The sequence below is a fragment of the Cyclopterus lumpus genome, chromosome 7 (assembly GCF_009769545.1).
Source record: "Cyclopterus lumpus isolate fCycLum1 chromosome 7, fCycLum1.pri, whole genome shotgun sequence".
Taxonomy (NCBI): domain Eukaryota; kingdom Metazoa; phylum Chordata; class Actinopteri; order Perciformes; family Cyclopteridae; genus Cyclopterus; species Cyclopterus lumpus.
Genome location: NC_046972.1, coordinates 10,800,438 through 10,820,430, shown reverse-complemented (window position 1 = coordinate 10,820,430; position 19,993 = coordinate 10,800,438). Strand labels below are relative to the sequence as shown.

General features: G+C 44.8%; 1 protein-coding gene across 2 annotated transcripts in view; it reads left to right on the top strand.

Moving 5' to 3' along the window:
• Positions 1-19,993, top strand: part of casz1 (castor zinc finger 1) — a 76,983-nt gene that overhangs the window by 21,634 nt on the left and 35,356 nt on the right. Inside the window, exon 1 of one of the 2 annotated variants that reach the window (XM_034537347.1) lies at positions 7,399-7,485. The exons of the other annotated variant lie outside the window; for it this stretch is intronic. Within the exon in view, the coding sequence (XP_034393238.1) occupies positions 7,407-7,485 (79 nt within the window). The 5' untranslated portion in view covers positions 7,399-7,406. Of the gene's footprint in view, positions 1-7,398; positions 7,486-19,993 lie in introns of those variants that run through there. 2 annotated transcript variants of the gene reach the window in all.

Genomic DNA, 19,993 nt, shown 5'->3' with positions numbered 1-19,993 from the left:
ATTGTCGAGGCACAGAGATGTGTTCAACACCCTTGATGAAATTGGAGATCACTCACCCAAATGTTTGAGTGAACCAGCACCACGGAGCCCTTTGGTTTCTTATTAATTTTGCACTGTAAATAGAATCAAATGTGAACTCATGTCGTAACCTTTGTCTTAAATAATTTCTCCTCCCAATGTAGAGCTCTGTTCTCGTGCTTCTAATTGGAGGACAGCAGTTAAATGTCTCCTCGGGTGCAGAGGCGGCTGATTGCAGCAGCCTCTTCTGTTTTTCATTTGGAAAGCACCAGATTTGAACACAAATGGGGAAACCCACATTAGTGCAAGCTGCCTTTGTGATTTCAGAGAAGCCTGCTGTACGGTTTGATTATGTATTATCATTTGAGAGCTTTAGGGGATAATCATCACTGAGATTTGCTCACGTTTCCAGCAGGTCTGCTGAGATGCATGTACGTAGCTAATGGGATTGGGCTTTTTTTTCTACCCCTCTCCTGTGGCGTTATGGAGCTGGCAGCTGAACTTGAACGGATGCGCATGGTGCTGAGTCGTGCACAAGACTATTTCAAGACTGAAATGCGATTGTTTTAATACTTTAATCCACCTGTCCTTGGCATTCAGGATGTTGCAGAAGTCGCCTAATTATTTCAGTGCCCTCTATCCTTCCTGGTTGAAATACAGCAGAGACAGCATCACTCTTCTGATGATAAATAAGTTCATCTTTAAAGGTTTTCTTCTTTGAATTGATTTTAATAGAAATTGGTGGTCATTTATCTAAGGAAATAAAACTAAATGTCAATAAAGAACCCAAACATACAACTTCCGAATCTTACTTAAAAGATGTATAGCCTAATTGAAATTTTTAAAATGCATGTATGCATAGAGGTTCTGAAATACCCCAAATCACTTTAAAGAGCGAGCTATTAAACAGCCAGAATTCTCGGAATTGTCCCAGGTTCAAACCTCGATAGTATGCAAACACAAATATTTTCTTTTAATTAAAAAGGCCTCATCTCGCTGTATCCTCCCCCAAGCCTGCTGCCAGCGCCCACCGACCCCCCACCCCTCTCGTGCACACTCACATTTGCAGATGCACGCACACACGCACGCACGCACGCACGCACGCACGCACGCACGCACGCACGCATGCACGCACGCACGCACGCACACACACACACACACACACTCTCTTGCGATGCCTTGTTCAAATCCAGTCACACTCACAGTCACATACATTGAGCCACATTTGAGAAAAGTGATTACTTTAATTGTGTGCTGGGCCGTGGATTCCTCTTGACTAGCTGCTAATCTGTCAGAGCCTGGTTGTCAATTGAGAACCAGGGACCACCGTCACCAGCAGTGACGGCTGCCCAGTTCACTGATAGCCCCCTGAGGGACAGTTAACCCTCAAACACCCCCCACCTCCAAAAGAAAAAAACACCCTCTTGTGCAGTCTCACTCCCCACTGCCACCCTTCCCCCAGACTGGTCCAGCCTACCAGAACCTGTGGTGGCACTAAAAGGTGGGGAGGGGGTTGAAGAACTGGTCTTTGTGTGTGTGTGTGTGTGTGTGTGTGTGTGTGTGTGTGTGCTGGTTTGGGACAGTGGGGATGTGTGTTTGTGTGTATACGTGTGGTTTGGCGGGGGGTGGCGGCTTGATAGTAATGCATGTTGATGGTTTCAAAGATACTTCATTTCAGAAACAGGGGCCTCATTAACCATAGTCTTCATCAGGCCAGTGAGCAGCGGGCACATTAGGGGTCCACAGGAAGTTAGAGTACAGCAGGAGAGTGCATTAGGGAGGCCTGGGGAGACACACTCCCTCTCTTCTCCTTAGTTTCACTTCCACCTCTGGAGCTTTTCTATATCTTAATGCACCTTTCAGAGGAATTCGGATAGAGGTCAATAATTATGCTCTTTAAATTATTCAGTCGAGGTCCTCTGTAATTGTGCTTTTTAGAGCTCGGACATTGACAGCATGGTTTACTGCACCACGTTTGAGGCATGGCCTGACCGGATAAATCAGTATAGAGTAAGAGAAAGAGTGTGTGAGTGTGTTTCACTGCTCCAGCTTCGCCCACTCATAACGGATGTAGCCACGATCTGCCTTTCAGAAATCTCAATGCGCGTCAACAACAAATGAACACATCGCCTCCTCTGCAGAGCATATTGCTAAAGTTTGGATCTCTTTTAAGCACGTCAGCACCGAGTTGTCGGCGCTGGCCGCGTTGGAGTCAGAGACCACGCAGACTACCGGCCACTCTGTGGGAATGTTTAGTTTGGGACACAACCGTGTTATTTTTGTCACATCGAGGAGAGGAAAGCACAAACTGCTAGGGTGGCAGGAAAAAAAAATTCACCAAACTTTCTCTACAAAGCCAGCCCGGCAACGTTTGACTGCACATGATAACATCGTCAGTCCACACAAGTCCTCTTTCAGCTACAGATTATTAACACATCGCTGGAAGCGGCAGAGAGCAATTCACTGTTCACAGGGTCTAATATTTATATTTATCTAGTTGGGAGAGGCATTGACAAACATGTCACACACCTGCACTTTTGTAGTACGTGCTACTGCAGTCAAAGAAAGAGCCTGTACAGTTGCGTTTGGTTTGGGCGAGAGGAAGACTGTAATTACTGTCTGACGATTCATCTAGTCATTGCATAAAATAGTGTTTATCCAGCCGCCCGTGTTTCTGTCGTGGCTGAGGGAGGGGAGGGTCATGTTTTGCACAACTGAGACAGCTAGGGCAATCAGGAGAAGAATCGTGACTCCAAAACATTCAGCCTTTCTTTCTTTTCTCTCGTCCTCTCTTTGTCTTTCGCTCTCTCGGGTTGAGAACTGGTGCCATAGAAAATGAGATCTCCTTTTCTCCCCCCTCTGACACACCCACACAGAAAATAAACATAAAAAGCTAATTTGTTAGCGCCCTCATTTCAGAGGCCTGAGCAGGAGAATATTATTTGGGGGGGCGGGGGGGTGAAAGTAATGCTTTGTCAAATGTTGACATATGTTGCAAACATGGGGCCTTCAGCAGCAGCAGCGTTTCGTACAGCGGCTCAGGCACATTGTCGGCACATGAAGAGAGGATGCTTTGAAACAAGATTAGCCTCCAAATGGCCCTGCCTGCCCCCCCCCCCCCCCCCCCCCCTCCATACCCCTGTGCATAATGTGTGTGAGTGTGCCTGCACTAAGATGCTAAATGATCAGATCTGCTGAAATATTTGTTGGCCTGATTTCCCACCGAATGAGCCTGGGTGTCATGTGGTGTATATCACTGAACAGCTGAAGGTGTGCGTACGCATTTGTCCTGCTGCAAGGCCCCATTGTCTGGCACATGGTGTGGCTTGCTTTCGTGGGCCAGAAAGCACACGTCCCTGTCACTGAGGCTACCTCCCCTTGGCTTTGGGTCAGGGTGACACTGGGCAGGGGGAGGAAAAAAAAATCCATCACCCGCACACCCTACCCCCACAAAAATGAATCAAAATTGGAAAACAACATGCAAGGTCCGCCTAATACAGGAACACTTGCAATATGCTGATGTTTTCTTTTGCACACTGTGTTTGCTAAATTGCCTTTGACTGCGTGCATCAGTAATGAAACTTTATGTCCTTGTGGAGAGGGCAGCAAGTCCGTTCTAGTTAGGACCGGGACGATCTCTCCTGTCTGGCTTTTGTAAGACTTTTTTCTCCTAATACACGTCCTTATGAATAAATGAAGCCCATGTCATTTTTTCCATATTTGTGTAAATTGCTTTAAAAGCATTTTATCATGTCATAAAAAAGCGCAATTGATCTGCTGGGCTTAGCCCATTGGACAGCTGTGTGTTTTGTTAATGGCCACTTTGCTCCAAGCAGCTTATTAAAAAATTTATATATAAATGCTAAAATTGCATAAATTATTTAGATACAGTAAGCATTTTTTTGTTTTGGTCAGGCAGGGAGGGGCTGCTATCAGTATGGAAATTTACCATAGTATATTATCTGCTGAAATATAGTAATATATCTGCCCAGACACATATGTGTCCTCCTCACTGCACCCCCATACATGCAGAGGCGCAGGGAAAAAAGTATATATTTTTTGATGACTTCGTTTCAGCAACCACGGAATGTCACCCATATCCTGGTTGATTGTACTTTCGAGTTTTATGATGTTTTTCCATTGATTTGTTTCCCCGGCGCAGCTGCCGACCTCTATTGAGGGACGAACGTAATCAGCGCTGACGCAAATTAGATGGTTATTCGTTTCGAAAATTGACAGAAAAACAATAAAAAAGATGAAATGCTCCCAAATCAATAGATATAATGAAATTCAAATAATCCGAGAGATGAGGTCTCCATGGCAACTGATAATGTGGAAAAGAAAACAATTTAATAAAGGACAGACACGCTTTGAAAACAGATTGGGGAGGGGGGGAGGGAGGGAGTGGGGGGTGGCTGTAAACCGGGGAGAGGAGAGGAGAGCAGAGGAGAGCAGAGGAGAGAGGAGGTGGGGAGATGGAGGGATAGAGAGAGGAAGGGAGGGAGGGAGAGAGGTGGAGGGGTGTTTGTGGCTGTAGTGGTTGCTCTAGCTTGTTTCCCCCGGCGTGTGAAGGATCTGTGTCTGTCCCAAGGACACCGGAATAATTATAAAAGCTTTCAGGCCAGAAAGTGCAGATTCAGGTTTTAATACACAAAATTATTTCAGGGGCAGTGAATCGGAAAACCATTTGTTGGTGACCTTCCTGAGAGGCCTCCCCCCTCCCCGGTACAGGGCAAGATGGAGGCTATGTGGCAGCACTGCCTGAGTTATGGCATATTTGTGTTTTTATAGAGGCTGGGGGAATGGAGTTGGGGAAGTTGGGAGGGGGTAGCGGGGGGTGGGGGTAACAGTGCGTGAGTGGTTGTGTTTCGGTGTATATGCGTGTGTGCGCGTGTGTGTGTGTGTGTGTGGGCGTGCGTGCGTGCGTGCGTGCGTGTGTGTGTGTGCGTGTGTGTGTGCGTGGGTCTGGCAGGAGTTTAGGAAGAGGGAGGGAGAGCAAAGACATGAGGGAGAAAGTGAGGCAGTGAGAGAAACGGGGAAGTTGCAGATCCGGCTGTATTTACAGATCAGTTGTCAAAAGGAGCCATTTAAGGGGAATGCGCCCGTTCCCGCACTGTGACAGGCGAGGTGCCTGTTTAAAAAGCAAAAAGACAACTATGAACCTGAGAGGGAGATAGTCAAACACAGGCTTTTTCTGTTGAAGACAGACAGAGCAGGGGGTGGCGAGGGAAGCGAGTGGGTGTTAAGTGACTTCATTTGTAGTCTATTTAAGGTATGTTTTACTTGTCCTTGTGCTGCTCCTCCAACATCTAATACAGGGGCTGCGTTCTAGTTAGCGCAGCAAGGGAATAATGATTGAGAGCATCGTTCTTATTTCCTGTAAATACAAATGACTTTCCTTCATCTGCCTAAAAACCTGTATTTGATTTCAGTCTTGCTGTCAAGGGAGATTTGCTACTGATGCAAACAGTGATACGAGTTAACCAAAAGCAAAGCTTGGTTTCTCTCATCGGCTTATCACAACGTTATTAAGTATGTACACTTTCTAGTGGCTTTATTTAACATCCGTGTCCTGCTCTTTTAACATCCTATTTTCTTTATTACTCTTTGTCAACGTTTTGAAGGCAGTCTGGTTGGGCGTTGGAGCCTTGTCTGTCAAGCAGTGACTACAATTTTTGTGTCATTAGAAGGCTTTGTTTGACTCAAATAAAGGCGATCCACCCTCTGTTCAAATGATACAAACAGCAGGTCCGGGATATCACGTCTTGAGTGCAGATGCCCTTATCCTGTTTCAGTCAGCAATAAATGGAAACAAGTCCTCACACAGAGGTTGGCCTGATAATCACTGTTCTGATATTTTACTAGCACAGGATCCTGATCAGGATCATTGCTTTCCTGCAATATAAACTCATAAAAGTTGGGCAATATTTGATAAAAAATGTGGGCTCAAGTTCCACATAGTGGTAATCTTAGTCCTTTCTCTTGGCTAGAATTAGTTTGTTGCCTAATAGATTATTAAGGTGTACAAAGAGTATTCTTTGATCTTCTCTCCACTTACCTTTTAAACAATGGTTTCATTCCTTTTTCCAATTTTTTTAAAGGCATTTTACACCTTTAATTCAGATGTTAACACAATGTTGTACACAGCAGATTATATATTATTACAGGATTATAGGGACTCTTTATAGATCTTCCTTTCTTTCACCCGAGGGAATCTGCCCTTATTCAACGGCAAACAGAGATCTGACATTCTTCAGGAGGACAGCTGATATTCTCCAGTATTGATATTGCAATGTGAAAAGTGCCCCACAAGTAGGCGAGAAAATGGAAATTCCCTACTGGGCACTAGCTAAGAGCCTTCAAATATAACATGCCAGTGTCATTGAAGGCAGTTTAATTTTAATTTTTTACATGCTAAAAAAAAAAAAAGACCCGAGATATGAGAGACGATAGGCAACTGTGTGTTTGCGTGTTTGTATGTTCGTGCACATGCACACTGACACACACATAGGGCACACAGCACATGTTATCACTGTCAACAGCAGCAGTAGCAAACACGGCAGTTGTTCTGTGTGTGTCCGTGTTGTGTATCAGTGAAAGTGTGTACACACTTGTGCATGCCCACAATTCCTCTCTCTCTCTCTCTCTCTCTCTCTCTCTCTCTCTCTCTCTCTGGCTGCTCGCTCTGAGAGACATAGTGTAAGTCAATCTCTGTGTTCATATGCCTGTGTGTGTGTGTGTGTGTCTGTGTGTGTGTGTGTGTGTGTGTGTGTGTGAAAAAGAGTCAGTACTGTACTACACTTCAGGGGCCAGGAGCTAGGACCGAGCCTAGCCGAACAGTGCTGAACAGGGCTGTAAAGGGCCGAGGGCCAGCTCCCCGTGAGCACACCACCCACTTCACACCTGTCTCTCTTTCTCTCACACACACACACACACACACACACACACACACACACACACACACACACAGCTCATACAGCCGTGCTGCTCGGCACAGGGCTCTCATTGTAGCAGTGACAGGAGGGCGCCCGTTAAGTGGCTCTCTCTTCCTGGGGCCTGTGTGTGTTTTGTTCCCCCATGTGGCTGTGGGGTGGAGAAGGGCGATGAAGGACCCCTACTGGTAAAGTGGGTAAACTCGCACAGCCTCGACATCTGTGCTAGGAGGAGGAAGGGAGGGAGGGAGGAGGGGAAGGAGTGGTGAGAGAGAGAGAGAGAAGGAGAGAGGGGGTGGGTAAGGAGGGAGGAGAGATAGACAGCGAGAGAGGAGGACAGAGTGGGAAAGAGGAAAGGAGTGAGAAGGAGAGAGGGAGGGAGAGAGAGAGAGAGAGAGAGAGAGAGAGAGAGAGAGAGAGAGAGCAGAGCCTTGGCAGAGAGCAGTTGAGGAAAAAATGCCTTGCTTTGTGGAGAGAATTCTTCCAGGGCAGGAGGGAGAGGTGAGGCAGAGCGCAGAGGGCGGTCTGCTGCCAGGTAAGACTCACACACACCTTCCCCTCTCTCTCTCTCTCTCTTTCTCTCTCTCTCTCTCTCTCTCTCTCTCCCTCTCTCTCCCTCTCTCTCTCTCTCCTCACGCTGGAGTTGAGTGCTACCTCGAGGTGAAAGGGTCTGCTACTAGTTGCAGCTGGCATGAGTCAGGCACGCATGTGTAGTGATGTGGTGGGTGGTGTCAAAGTGTGTTTGTGTGTGTGTTAGAAAGAGAGAGAGAGAAAGAGAGAGAGAGAGAGAGAGGGAGGGAGAGAGAGAGAGAGAGAGAGAGAGAGAGAGAGAGAGAGAGTGTGTGCCTAAGCCAGTGTGAGGAAACAAAGCAGGTGTAATGATAGTCCTTTCGGAAAAAATATGCCTTTTTTAATTACAAATGCACATTTGTGCCTATAGTGGATATACTGAATGTCAGTGATGTGTTTAATTCATTTAAAGTTTATTAGTGTTGCTTCCTCAAAAGTTTTGTTATTGACTTTTTGTCCTATGCCTTATAGCACGCCACACTTCCACTTTTGAATATTCTACAGTTATATTTATGAAAAGTACATTTGTTCACGTACTGTACTTTACTCTAGAACGTTGAGGTGCATTTACTTTTACTTTACTTTATTTTACATTAACAGTTATTTCACAGTTATAGTTTACATTTACTCTTATTCAATAGATTATTATTTTACAAATAAAATACATGATTGGCTTTAAAAATATAATGCATTGATTGAACTACCGAAACATTTTTAAATTAGCAGCAGCCTTAACACAGCCTTTGCATTTTAATCAGGAATGATAAAAAATATAACACTATGCCCATTTGTTATAGTGACTATTTCTACCTTTGAGGACTTTTTTAAACTTTTACTTTTGTACTTTTAAAGAACTGACCTTTTCTTTTTAGAATGTAACCCTTTTACTTGTAATTGAGTATTTTTAAATTGGGGTGTTGCTACTTTTACTTATGGGATTAGAATACTTTATCCACCACTAGTTACACATCACTTTAAAGGAAATAAGTTGTATCTATTATAAGGGAAGTTCAGGCCATTAAAGTGATTTAAGGCTATAATAATACACTTTTAAAAAAAAGATCTAAATATACTCTTCCACAATCTTAAAATAAAATCATTTAAAAAGCACCTAAAATCCCTCTGCTCTAATGTCAAGTGCAGATGTTTTCTGATATGACATGAGGTAATTTGCGGTGTTGGTCGAGTGTGATTGGGCTGTTTAGATACAGATGTTGTGATGGAGAGGTTTCCCACTCAGCTGATGTAAACAGAGTCGGCTGAAGAAAGGCTAAAGAGTCCCTTTCTCTCTCGTGGAGTTCAGTGAGAGGAATAATCCTCTTCATGGACAATTAGATGTTCTCCTTTTGGTTAAATAAATACTATGTGAACATAAACACAGATTTGCATGCGGTCCTGTTGGTGTCTCTCAAACAGCCGAGTGCCACAGCCTGATGGGCCTGATATTTCTTCTAGAGGCCCACAGCACAAAAAAAAAGAAAAAGAAAAAAAATAGACGAGGCAGAAGTTGGCCGGCTCCAACTTCACGCTTGCTGTTTATTTGTTTATATAACAAATGGAACCAGCTTCCTGAGTGAAAGGTGAAGTCAGAATTGAATTTGGCTTGCGTTACCGTGGCGATCTGGCAACCGCTCCCTTGTCCCTTAGGACTGCTCTGGTTGCTGTGTGGCGGGCGCGTGTGTTTGTTATTTAACTGCCGTGGTGTGTGTGTGTGTGTGTGTGTGTGTGTGTGTGTGTGTGTGTGTGTGTGTGTGTGTGTGTGTGTGTGTGTGTGTGTTTGAGTAGTGGGTGGTGGTTGCAGCATCCACCAGAGAGACATTTTACTAAGCAGACATTTCCCCCTCTGTTTTCACTCTGACCTGGTAGGAGATTGATGGCTGAATTGTGGAGTACATGTTAACAGTAACTGGTGATTTATGAAGATACTCAGGGTAAGTGAGGCCGCACAGGCTGGAGGGAAAGGAAAAGATATAGCCTTTTAAGTTAATGCAAAAATATAGCCTTTTTAAGAAATAATTGTTATTACCACTGCTGGGTTTGGAGAGAGGTCTGAGTTAGAGTTGGATGTGCACAAAGTGCGATGAGAAGCTTTTGCTTTCCCATTGGCCATGTGCCTTTCTTTGTTTCTGACCTTTAAACATTGACTTCATTCAACATACAAGTATCTTAAGATGCATCTAGATGTATACATGAATAGATATTACGATTAATTAAAATAGATACAATTAAATAGAAAAAAATCTAAACTTTTTTCTGGGTAAACCACAGTGGAAAACTTTTCTTGGATGAACCCTTGCACTGCAACAAGTGCACTGTGTGTTTTGGCACCCCCCCCCCCCCCCCCTTAGCCGAAGATCCCTCAGAAAATCTGCATGCAATTTTAGAAGAATCAGATTCTTTTCCTTTCCTTGGCTCGTGAACTCCCTTGACATCATGCAGACGCAGAATCCTCCTCTACATTCAAATAAGAGATTCAATCCACTTGGATGTGATCTATAGCATTTTTAAGGAATAAAGCAATTTTAGGGAATACGGAATAGTGCTTCCCCTGGAAGAGGGATGGCTTTCATTTTTTTCGAGGCACCTCTTAGACTGAGTGAAATGTTTCCCCTGTTCGCTCAGGGACGACTTTATTTCTTACCAGGGATTTAACACTCACTCAGTCCCCTCATAAATACAGCGTCCCTCAGCCATTCGCTATCCATAACTCATGCACTAACTCTCTAGCTAACTAAACTCGTATAGCAGAGCCAATACTTGTTTGTCTTTTACCTCAGCCTTTCTCTCTCCCTCTTCCTCTCTGTCTCTTCTCCTCCTCTTAGCTGATTTATACATAACAGAATCTTCTCTGACTCCCGTCTCACAAGGCTCCTGCATGGCTCTCCTTGGCCCACTCGTGGAGTGGGTTTTAGAAGAAATGTGCATTTGAATATGTGCCAGCCTAATCTCCTCGAGGCTATTTAGAGTGAGCCTAATGCTCCAAGAATGAGCGAGAACAACACCGCAGAAAATGCGGACATCCCTCTCGGCGTGTCACAACACAACTCAGGTCTCAAAGAACCAAGCAAGTATTTAATTTGCTGATGAAAATCTTTCTGTAAGGCAAAGGACATCAAATTCCTATTTCAAGGCACCTGTTGAAGACATCAGTCTCCTTCGACAATTCTTTGCGTGTGGTTCGTTTTTTGTCTTTCCTACCAGTGGAAATTCTTGACTTTTGAACATGCTATATCAATGGTACGATGAATAGCAGCTGATAAACTTTCAAGCTTTGCACTTTCAGCAGTTGAAAGTGCTCAGGTGGGATATTACATTATTGAGGAAGCCTTTACTGATCTGGTGCCGATTGGCATTTTGGGAAGAGAGCATCTTTCTGGCGTGGTTCCCACATTGGTTGTTAACAGCCTGCTGGTACCTTCTGTTCTCTCAGCTCTTCAAGCATCTGAAGACTCTCTGAAGTCAAAATCACCCATTTTGACGTCTCATGGCAGCATCCGACGTTTTGTTGTATTTGCGTCTGAAAACACAGGCCCTGCTTGGAGGAATTACCCTCCGCACTCGTGGGTGTCGGATGGGGGAGGAGGGTATCGTTCCTCTTTCTTCCCCCCACGCATCCCCCATCTCCCTGCTCTCCTTTGGTGTCCTTCCTTTCTTTTTGATCTCACCATCAAATCTTCCCTGGTTTCTATGAGTGACGTTTACCCAAGAGCGGCTTGGGAAATGGCTGGCTGAAGAAGACGTTTGAGAAAATGCGCCTGAGCAAGCTATCACCTTTGATAAAGCCATAGCTCCAGTGGGAGAGGAAGAAGAAAGCCAAAGAGTAAGAGCATTGTTGGTAATGAAAAATGCCATGCAAGAGGGAGCCTCTCTCTGATCCCCAGCCTGTTAAACCAACAATGTACAGTACAACAGATACTGCAGTGGTACATCAAGCACTTCTCTGTTGTTGCAACACAATGCGTGCTTGACCCAGAGGACTGATCTGAATCTGGGGTACCACACTGTGCCTTTATTGGATATCAGCTGGGCACCAAATAATCTCATAATACAGCGCTCACACACACGGGGTGAGTCACGCTGGTGCTGCCATCAACACTGGCATCCCTTCAGCTGTGACACCGGTTGGCAAAAGGCTGGCAAGTCACTTGGAAGCACTGCGAAAAGAGAAAGAAATAATGGGTAAGTGGAGGGTAGTTGGAGGCACAGAGTGCAAGAAATGTTAGCTTTAGTAATTACTACCTCCATAGAGAAGCAGTGGAGAGGACAGTGAGGCAAGCGGGCGCACGAAGGAGGCCCCGTGTGCAGATAATGAAGGGGTATCATTGTAGCTCTGACAGCGTTAATCTTAGAGTACTCTACAGTGTGTGTGTGTGTGTGTGTGTGTGTGTGTGTCTATCTGCTTGTGTGTATGCTCTGTTCAGCATATGCTGCTGGGGTGTATGGAGGTCATGGTGCAGTGCCATTGACTCTTGCCCTCCCAGTAACAGTAGTACCACCTGACAGAACGGTTTCTCCGAGCATGCTGACAGTTGCCGCTTCTCACAGCTTCTTGAAGAGAATCCTCAAACCCGGCAGCCTCAAAAAGCACCGGGATCACCGATCAGCACCCAAATGTGTCTACTTTGCAGAAGAGGGATGAAGAAAGGAGGAGAGTGGAAAAAAGGGGGGGAAGAGCAGTCCAACTTTCTTTGAACCGGGCTTTTTCTTTTCTTTTTTTTTCTTCCCATTTGAAGATGTGAGACACTCATTTAAGCCTCATTGCACACCAACACTCAACACACGAGAAAGTATTATGAATATGTATCAACACAGCATATGGCAGCAGTAGCACTGGGACTAGGTGTGTCCAGAAGGGTAGAGTGCTGCCGATGCATTATTCTTCATTCAAATTACCACGGTAAGAATGCGGCGAGGAGCTGAGAGGTGTTCTCCACCTCTTCAAACCGGGCTGGAGAAGAACCGGGATTGTGGCAGACAGCAGGACCGGTGGAGCTGTGACGAGCACAGAAGTAGGCCGGCTGAGTTTCCTTGATTTGGTGGAAATCTTTTCTGCAGGTTCAAACCCAGAACTCGCTGACACGAGCGTGATTAAAAGTGATATTTCTGACACATTAGGATGCGCACGGGAAGTAACCTCCTCTAAAGCGTTCATTATTAGATGCATGACAGACCTGAATATTTATAAAATAGGTTTCAATAATTAATAGCAGCAATCTGCTCCCGTAATTCATCAGATTTGCACTTCAACAGAGTATCCGTTTTCACTTTAAAATAATAATAAGAGGAATATTAATGTTGGAGAAATGTAAAACGGGCAGCTGGATACAGTGCAAATAGGTGAGCGCTCCATGTTCACTTCTGATGCTTTCCTTTAACCTGTCACTTTTAAAATAAAATTACATTTTTAGCCGTCAACACTGCACCGTTTGAAAACCCGCAGTTGTTTGTGCTCGACAATTTAGCGAGTGGCTTCTCACAAATAGGGCAAGTTATGAAGATAAAGATGCCGGAGACAAAGTGGGTTTGGTGTGGAATGCAAAAGTAGTCGCTGTGGTTTTATCAAAAGCAAATTTATTTGTTTGAGTCAACTTCAGCAGCACTTCCTTTTGTATGCTGCAGACCCAAAATAGACAGCACTCTTTTTTTCCTGTAAAGCAGCTTTGTTTGTTTCATCTTTTAACAGTCATTTTACTTTTTTTCTCCCCCTTATTATTGTGAGTGTTGTTTTATCACACCTTCAAATTCAGTCTCGGCACATTCCTCCCTCTACTGAAGTCCCAGAAACAAGAATGTTCCTGTTTTAGGTGAAAACTGCCACGTTTTGTACTGCCTTGCAGTTCACATTGAACTTTTTTTGGTAAAGCACACTGTTTTAGTGCAGTCGCGGTGGTGTGTCTATCCTCGCGCAAATTGTTTATTTCCTGAGTGTGTAGTATATGTCGGTGTGCATATTTGACAATGTGTGTCTCAGCAAATGATGTGACCTGCAACAACGAGACAGATGAGCAGAAGGAGAGCACAAAGCACAATGCCCTGCTGTCTCCAACCTTGCAAACACACACACACACACACACACACACACACACACACACACACACACGCACACACTTAATATTGGCGACAGCCACTTAACATATGTGTTTACAGTGTATTATCCCCCCGACCATCGATGGACACACACACACTTTAAAATGTCACATAACATATCAACTTATTGCCACTTTAATTCTGCCAATCAGAAAAGTAAAAAGAAAGCAAACTAAAGTTCTGGCAGCCGAGTTACAGCCACAGGGTCTAAGAACTGCAAATCCCACGAGCAGGAAGACTCATTCTCATCACTTCCTCTCTTAGCCCGATCAAAGAATGTATTGTGATCAAACTTTAATCGCGCTTCATAAGAATAAATGGAGCATTAAAAGATTATCATGCGATTTTTAAAAAGTCAGCATTTAAAGCCTTAGATTTTGAGCGAGCCATGGGTCATTTTCGGACAGGTAGAGAACCTGCTCGGGCACCTCTGATTCATTCTACCGCGTATAAAGTCCAAAAGAGGAAAAGTCTGTCAGGCAGAGCAAATGTTTTAATGGGAGCCAGGGATCGATGTTGTCAGTGCAGGCATCCTGTCTGGAAATGCATGCCGTTTTGGGTTAATGTCACCTCCTTCTTTCTTTTCAAGGAGAGAGAAGAGAAGAGAAAAAGAGCAAATGGAGGAAAGAGTTTTTTTGGGGGGTCAGCGAGATCGGAAGCAAACATTCCGAGCCAGGCCAAATTTAGGGAAATCGCTTGAAAAACATTGACTCGTACTCTCATTCACAAAGGCCCCCCCCCCCCCCCCCCCCCCCCCCCGTATTTGAAAAACAAATGTGAAATGTAACCTTGGAAATCAATTAAGAAGTCCCCGGGAGCTTGAGGGGAAAAAAGAGAAAGGTCCACCCTTCTTTTTCCTTCTTCCCCCACCCGACACGTCCCTTTTTCTCTCCTCCGGTTAACGGGGACTTGGATCTGCCCATCAGAGCACGGTATTGTGTGAGGAGGCTTTGTCAGTCGTGCTTTATTTCTTCTTTTTTTTAACGGCAGAGTGCCTTATATGCTGTCAAAATGTCTTGAGAGTCTTATTAAAGAAATGCCAGCGCTCATTTCCTTGTAATGCAAGTCGTATGCAGGTGAAAGGGGGCATGTCTAAAGATCTAAACAGCTTTGCTTTTTAGGCTTCACATTAGGGGTTATCTGTGAGGGCTTGTCATTGATTGACATTATCTGGCCTGACAGGGCCTCATATCAAGGTTAACCTCATGGACATAAGTGCCACCCGCACGGACACACAAACACACTCACTCGCTCTTCCACACGCGCAGTTAAATAAGGCGCGCTCTCCGCAACTTCCTGTTGAGCGGGGTGCTACGTACCGTATGTGTGCCGGCTTCATCCGCACGCGCGAGTGTGTGTGTGTGTGTAAGACAGGTGGAGATTTCCAGACTTAATTGATAACTAATGGAGCGGCGTGTGCTGAGTTTACCCTGGAGGATTGACACAGTGTGTATTTGTGTGTGTGTCCTGTGGAGAGATAGGGGGGCTAGGTGATCGTAAGGGGATGGGGATGACTTACTCAGCAGTGCAGCTCCGGATTCGGGTAAATTAAATATGGCCCCAAAGATAATGACATCGAATGACATGCACACAGTCTGGCGGCTCCTGACCTCTTAGGCGAGCCGGCCGCTCACTTCGCGACAGAAGAAAGTGTATAAGTAACACTCACAATACACACACATCTCCCCTTCTCCCTCCCAACAAGCCACAAAGGCAAAGAGAGATCCCCGTGACCAAAATACAACTGAAGCAGTTAATCTGTACAGATATTAGCTCAAGGACCCTTGAGAGGTGCACCGCTGAGCCCCTTCTCCACTGTACTACCCACACTGCCTTGCTGCCGCACCAAGCCGGGCAACCATGGGGAGGGACACAGGGGTCGTCTGCTCATTTACCGTGGCGGTTGGCTTATCAAATTGCACTCCCGGTGTCTTGAAACTGAACATGGGAGCTGAGCTTCAAAACAAAGCTGCAGGAATAAATTTCCCTTGTTTCAATTTGTGGAAGCATGGGACTGTGTGCCATTGTGTATTTTTTTAGAGCAAAAGTTTTTTGCCTCCCTCAACACAAACACTTAGAAATGAAGTTGTCATCTGGTGCCAGCTGGGTGTCCAGATTTGATGTACAATTTTAACAAGTTAGCCGTGTGTCCCATGAATTACCCTAAGCAGCAAACTCAATGAAAGTTGGCTGTTTTGGTTTGTGGCTGTCAGAATGGTTCTTGTCACTCATGTCAGATTTATTTATTTTTTCTTCTCCCTGAGACCATTTTAAGCAGCTTGTCCTCTGCTCTAGAAAACACCATAATTACCCTGTTTGTGATGAGGCCTGAGGGCGTATTTGTCCTTAGATTTCAACTTTCCTGCCTGATTGCCCTCAAGTTCAACGTCTTTCCTCTTCCGCCTGGACTTGAAATATACTTTGTATTCTTCAGCCATTGTCCTGTGCAGTCAGTGTGTGTGTTACTGGGTCCGTTTGGGTCTGCCTTTGTCCTGCAGTTTTCTTCTTTGTGTTTTGCGGCGGTGTGACGGCAGTGTGGCGTTTGGCTGAGTGCTTGAGTTTGATAACAGCCCGTGGACCGAGCTGAAGTGAAATAGTCCAAACCGGTCCTTCAAGGTCAGCATCCCCAGAAAGACGGCACACAATGCGCAAGGTTATGTTCTAGACTAAAAGCAATAAGTGCTTTATTGATAGAAAAAAAACCCAACAACAAGCAGGCAGATGTGCAACCAACTGATTAATAATAAAATACATTTGTGAGAGAGAGGGACAGGGGGAGGGTTGGGGGCAGGGGAAGAAGAGACAGCCACCTCCCGACTGTATCTCCATATGTCTGTGTACTGCATGCGTGTCCCCGTCCTGCATGCATGTACAATATGTTTGCAGAACAACATTGATCCTGGAGTGGGACCTAAAAAGAAAAATCTATGAGAAATCCAGTAGTTAAAAAAAGAACCAAACGTGACAGATTGATGCTGGTGGCGGTTTCCCTGGTGCACAGTCTGTCTCCTCTGCAGTTTGTGTGATCTGTAAAGTACAGTGTGAAAGTACCGTTTAAAAGAAGATCACAAGCAACCCACTTCTCTTGTTTCGACAGTAATCCACGTATCATATACATCTGATCAGTATCGTGTTTTATGACGGTCACCGCAGGTTCCTTTTTTCCATTCAGTCACTTAATGAACAATGTGCCTTTTGTACTGCACCTATTGTGCCATTATCTTTTTATGAAAATAAGCACAGGGCATTGGACTGTCGTCATCTTTTATGTGCCTCTGTCGCTCTCTCGCGCGTGCTCTCTTTTCTCTCTTCCCCGACCTGGCAAACCTGCCAAGTGAGTAGGTCTCCAAAGTGGATCCTTCAGTGGCAGATTTAGTTGTTGAGGTGGGGAAAGCCAAGTCCCTTTCCCAGCCCGACCTGTTCCTTCGGGAAGACTCTGAGAGACAATAGTGCTTTGAGATTTCCATATGCTCTGCCACCCCCTTCCCCTCAGTGATCACCTAGAGTTATCCCCCCCCCCCTCTTGCTCTGTAGTTAGTGTATACCCACTTTTACACCCCCCCCCCTTTCTAAATCTCTTTTCTACACAAACTTCTCCTCAGATGAGCCCACCCCTAAACCCCCTTCTATCCAACTAGTTGGCAATGGCATTGTTTTTAATCATCAGAACCTCAAAATTATTATTATCGCTTCTGATGCGGCAATTAAAACTTCAGGTCAGAGGCACAACGAGCGGTGATCAGCAGCCGAGCTGAGAAGTTTTAATTAGACGATCAGAACCATTAATGCACAAAAAAAAGGTGTGCGCTGGGAAATTAACGGGAACGTCTTAATCAGGGTTAGCGACTCCGAAGAGGAGTCAAGTGAACAGAGAGCAAAAAACAAATCATTTCCGCACCACTGGGACAAAACTCAATTAAATATGCATGCGGAAAAATGGAAATTTCTGAGCATCGGCTACACCGACTGTTGGAAAACTGTGGTAAAATCTCACGGCGGGGTCGACAACCTGCTTATTGTTATTCTTGTGTTATAAAAATGAGAGAGAGGCCAGATGCTGGGGTCTGGGTGTCGTGGCGTAGTTGTCCATCAGTGGCTTTCTGCTTGACTTGCTTGCGGCGGCTGCCGCAGCTCCTCTACCGTGCAGCGGGATGAGAGAGACGAGGAAGACAGTCTCCTCCTGCAAGCTGTAAATTCACAAATATTAAAACATGATAATTGTTAAGTGTGTCTGTGTATGTTTGCCTGTGTGGCTCAGTGATTTCCCTGAAACACTCGTGCACACGCTCTCTCTCACACATACATCTCCCTTGAGAGCCAGAGACACAAAAGGTTCACTGAGCTACACACAGGGAGCTGCAGCCTTGCCGATTAATCTGCCAAAGGTTCATAAAGTTATAACTAGGATTTTCTTTTAAAGAGCTACAGCAACTCTCGGTTGCATATTGTAAAATAATCCTGAGCTGAACAGACATCTCCCAGACCTGTTTGTATTAATTAACTCCTGATAGTGCGGGGGGAGGGGGGGGGGGGGTTGTCCTTGTGTCAGTCATGTTGGAACTCAGCAGGAATCTTCAACAAGCCCTGTACCTGTGTTTGATTAGGTGAAGAGATAAGCTTCAGTTTAAACAGCTAATATCTACGTCTCTTATATACAGATCCTCCTGCGTGCTCGCTCCATACAAACACTGCAGGGAGTCGGTGTGTTTATGGCGCAGCACTGCACTTTGAATGAACAATAAAGTCAAGCTATTCAATTTTCTACATGTTATTTATGCGACTTTAAATCTTCCGTAAGATGATTAAACACCCGTTTTGGACGTAAGCTGCCTCGTCTCGTGTGATAAAAAAAGAGGTAAAGCCATGATCCTGCCCGTCACACGCCGTCTCAACTCCCACGTCCTCTACCCGGAGCTGCCTTGATTACATTCTGTGCACGTTCACACAAATAATGCACTTCCAACAGCGTTATTAGGATTTGAAACGCCACTTGATTGGGAATGATATCATTCTGGCACACAAACAGAGACTCTGCATCAAAAACCAACAAGACCTGTGGGGCTCGGAGCTTGTGGAAGAGTTAGTTTGCCAGTGGGGAGGGCCAGACTAAAACACAAGCTGTGTCATCCAGCGCTGAGAAGAAACAGGGCTCGAAAGAACTTTGATGCACTTATTTTGGTCTGAAGATGAAAAAGAACCTCACCGAGTCCAAATGTATTCAAAATACTTTCAGGACCTTTTCCTCAGGTTTTGGCCTTATACAGACAGTATGTGGCGCTCCTTTGCAGCCCTGCACTGTTTCCAATAAAAATAGTGTCACCGTTAACATAAGCAGTTGGAAAAATTAGTTTCAGCTGTTGTGTTGAAATTCAAACCGGCCTGTTTTTTTCCAACTCCCAGTGCTTACTGAGGTGTCACCGCCTTGACAATTAGCACACCAGGCTAAAACAGACTGTAAATAATGTCCAATCCATGTGACAGTGTTGTTTTTCTGTCTGATATTCATTAATAAGGCAGAATGCTTACTGGACGCTCAGAGAGGTGCGGGAGTTGGTCCCAGAGGGAAAAGTTGTTCTTTCATGTAGGTCCCCACAGATTTGATCTCATTGTACGCTATCATGCACACAAACGACTTGAGGTAAACAGCTTGGTGTTACCATAGCAATCCCTATTGTAAGCAAAGGAAAAAAGCAGCCGTGGACAGAAACCCTCAGCATAAATAATAGTTCAGACAGCTTCCATAAACCATCGAACCATAGCATGTTCCTGCTCACAGGAAACCCACAGTATTAAATTTGTCTTAAAGCACGCCCTACCTTTAAAAAGAAAACACTGAATATGTGCTTAAGCTGTCTGATAATTCAGTTAGAGGCCTGTTAGATACTCAACCAGTAGCACTTAGTCGTTGACGCACGCTCTGTATTGTTAACAGAAAATCAAACATAAATACTCACTAATGGAAAGAAACAACTGTGTCGGGGTCATTTCCTACAAGGAGTTTGAGATTGCAATGCAAAGGAAATCGGCAGTTAAAGCATGAAATACTGAACACAGTAAACAGAAAAAAATGACTTCCACTGCAACACCCAAATGACCTCAATCTTCCTTTGGAGAGTATTACTAAAAAAAATAACTTGAAAATTTATGTCGTCCACTTCCTAATAGTTTTTCAAGCTGATTCCTTTTTCTTTTTTTTTCAAAATCGCTGCTTCTAAAAGGTGACCCTTTCACCCCCGCCTGCAATTGTCTCACACTAAATTGCACAGTAATGTGCCGCTGATATACGGCCCCCTCAAACCTACATAATTCCTGAAGCTATTGTTTCAGAGAGGAAGCCCGCAACGTAAATACAGTAACTGAGAAAGCATGTGTGGGGAGCAGGGGGT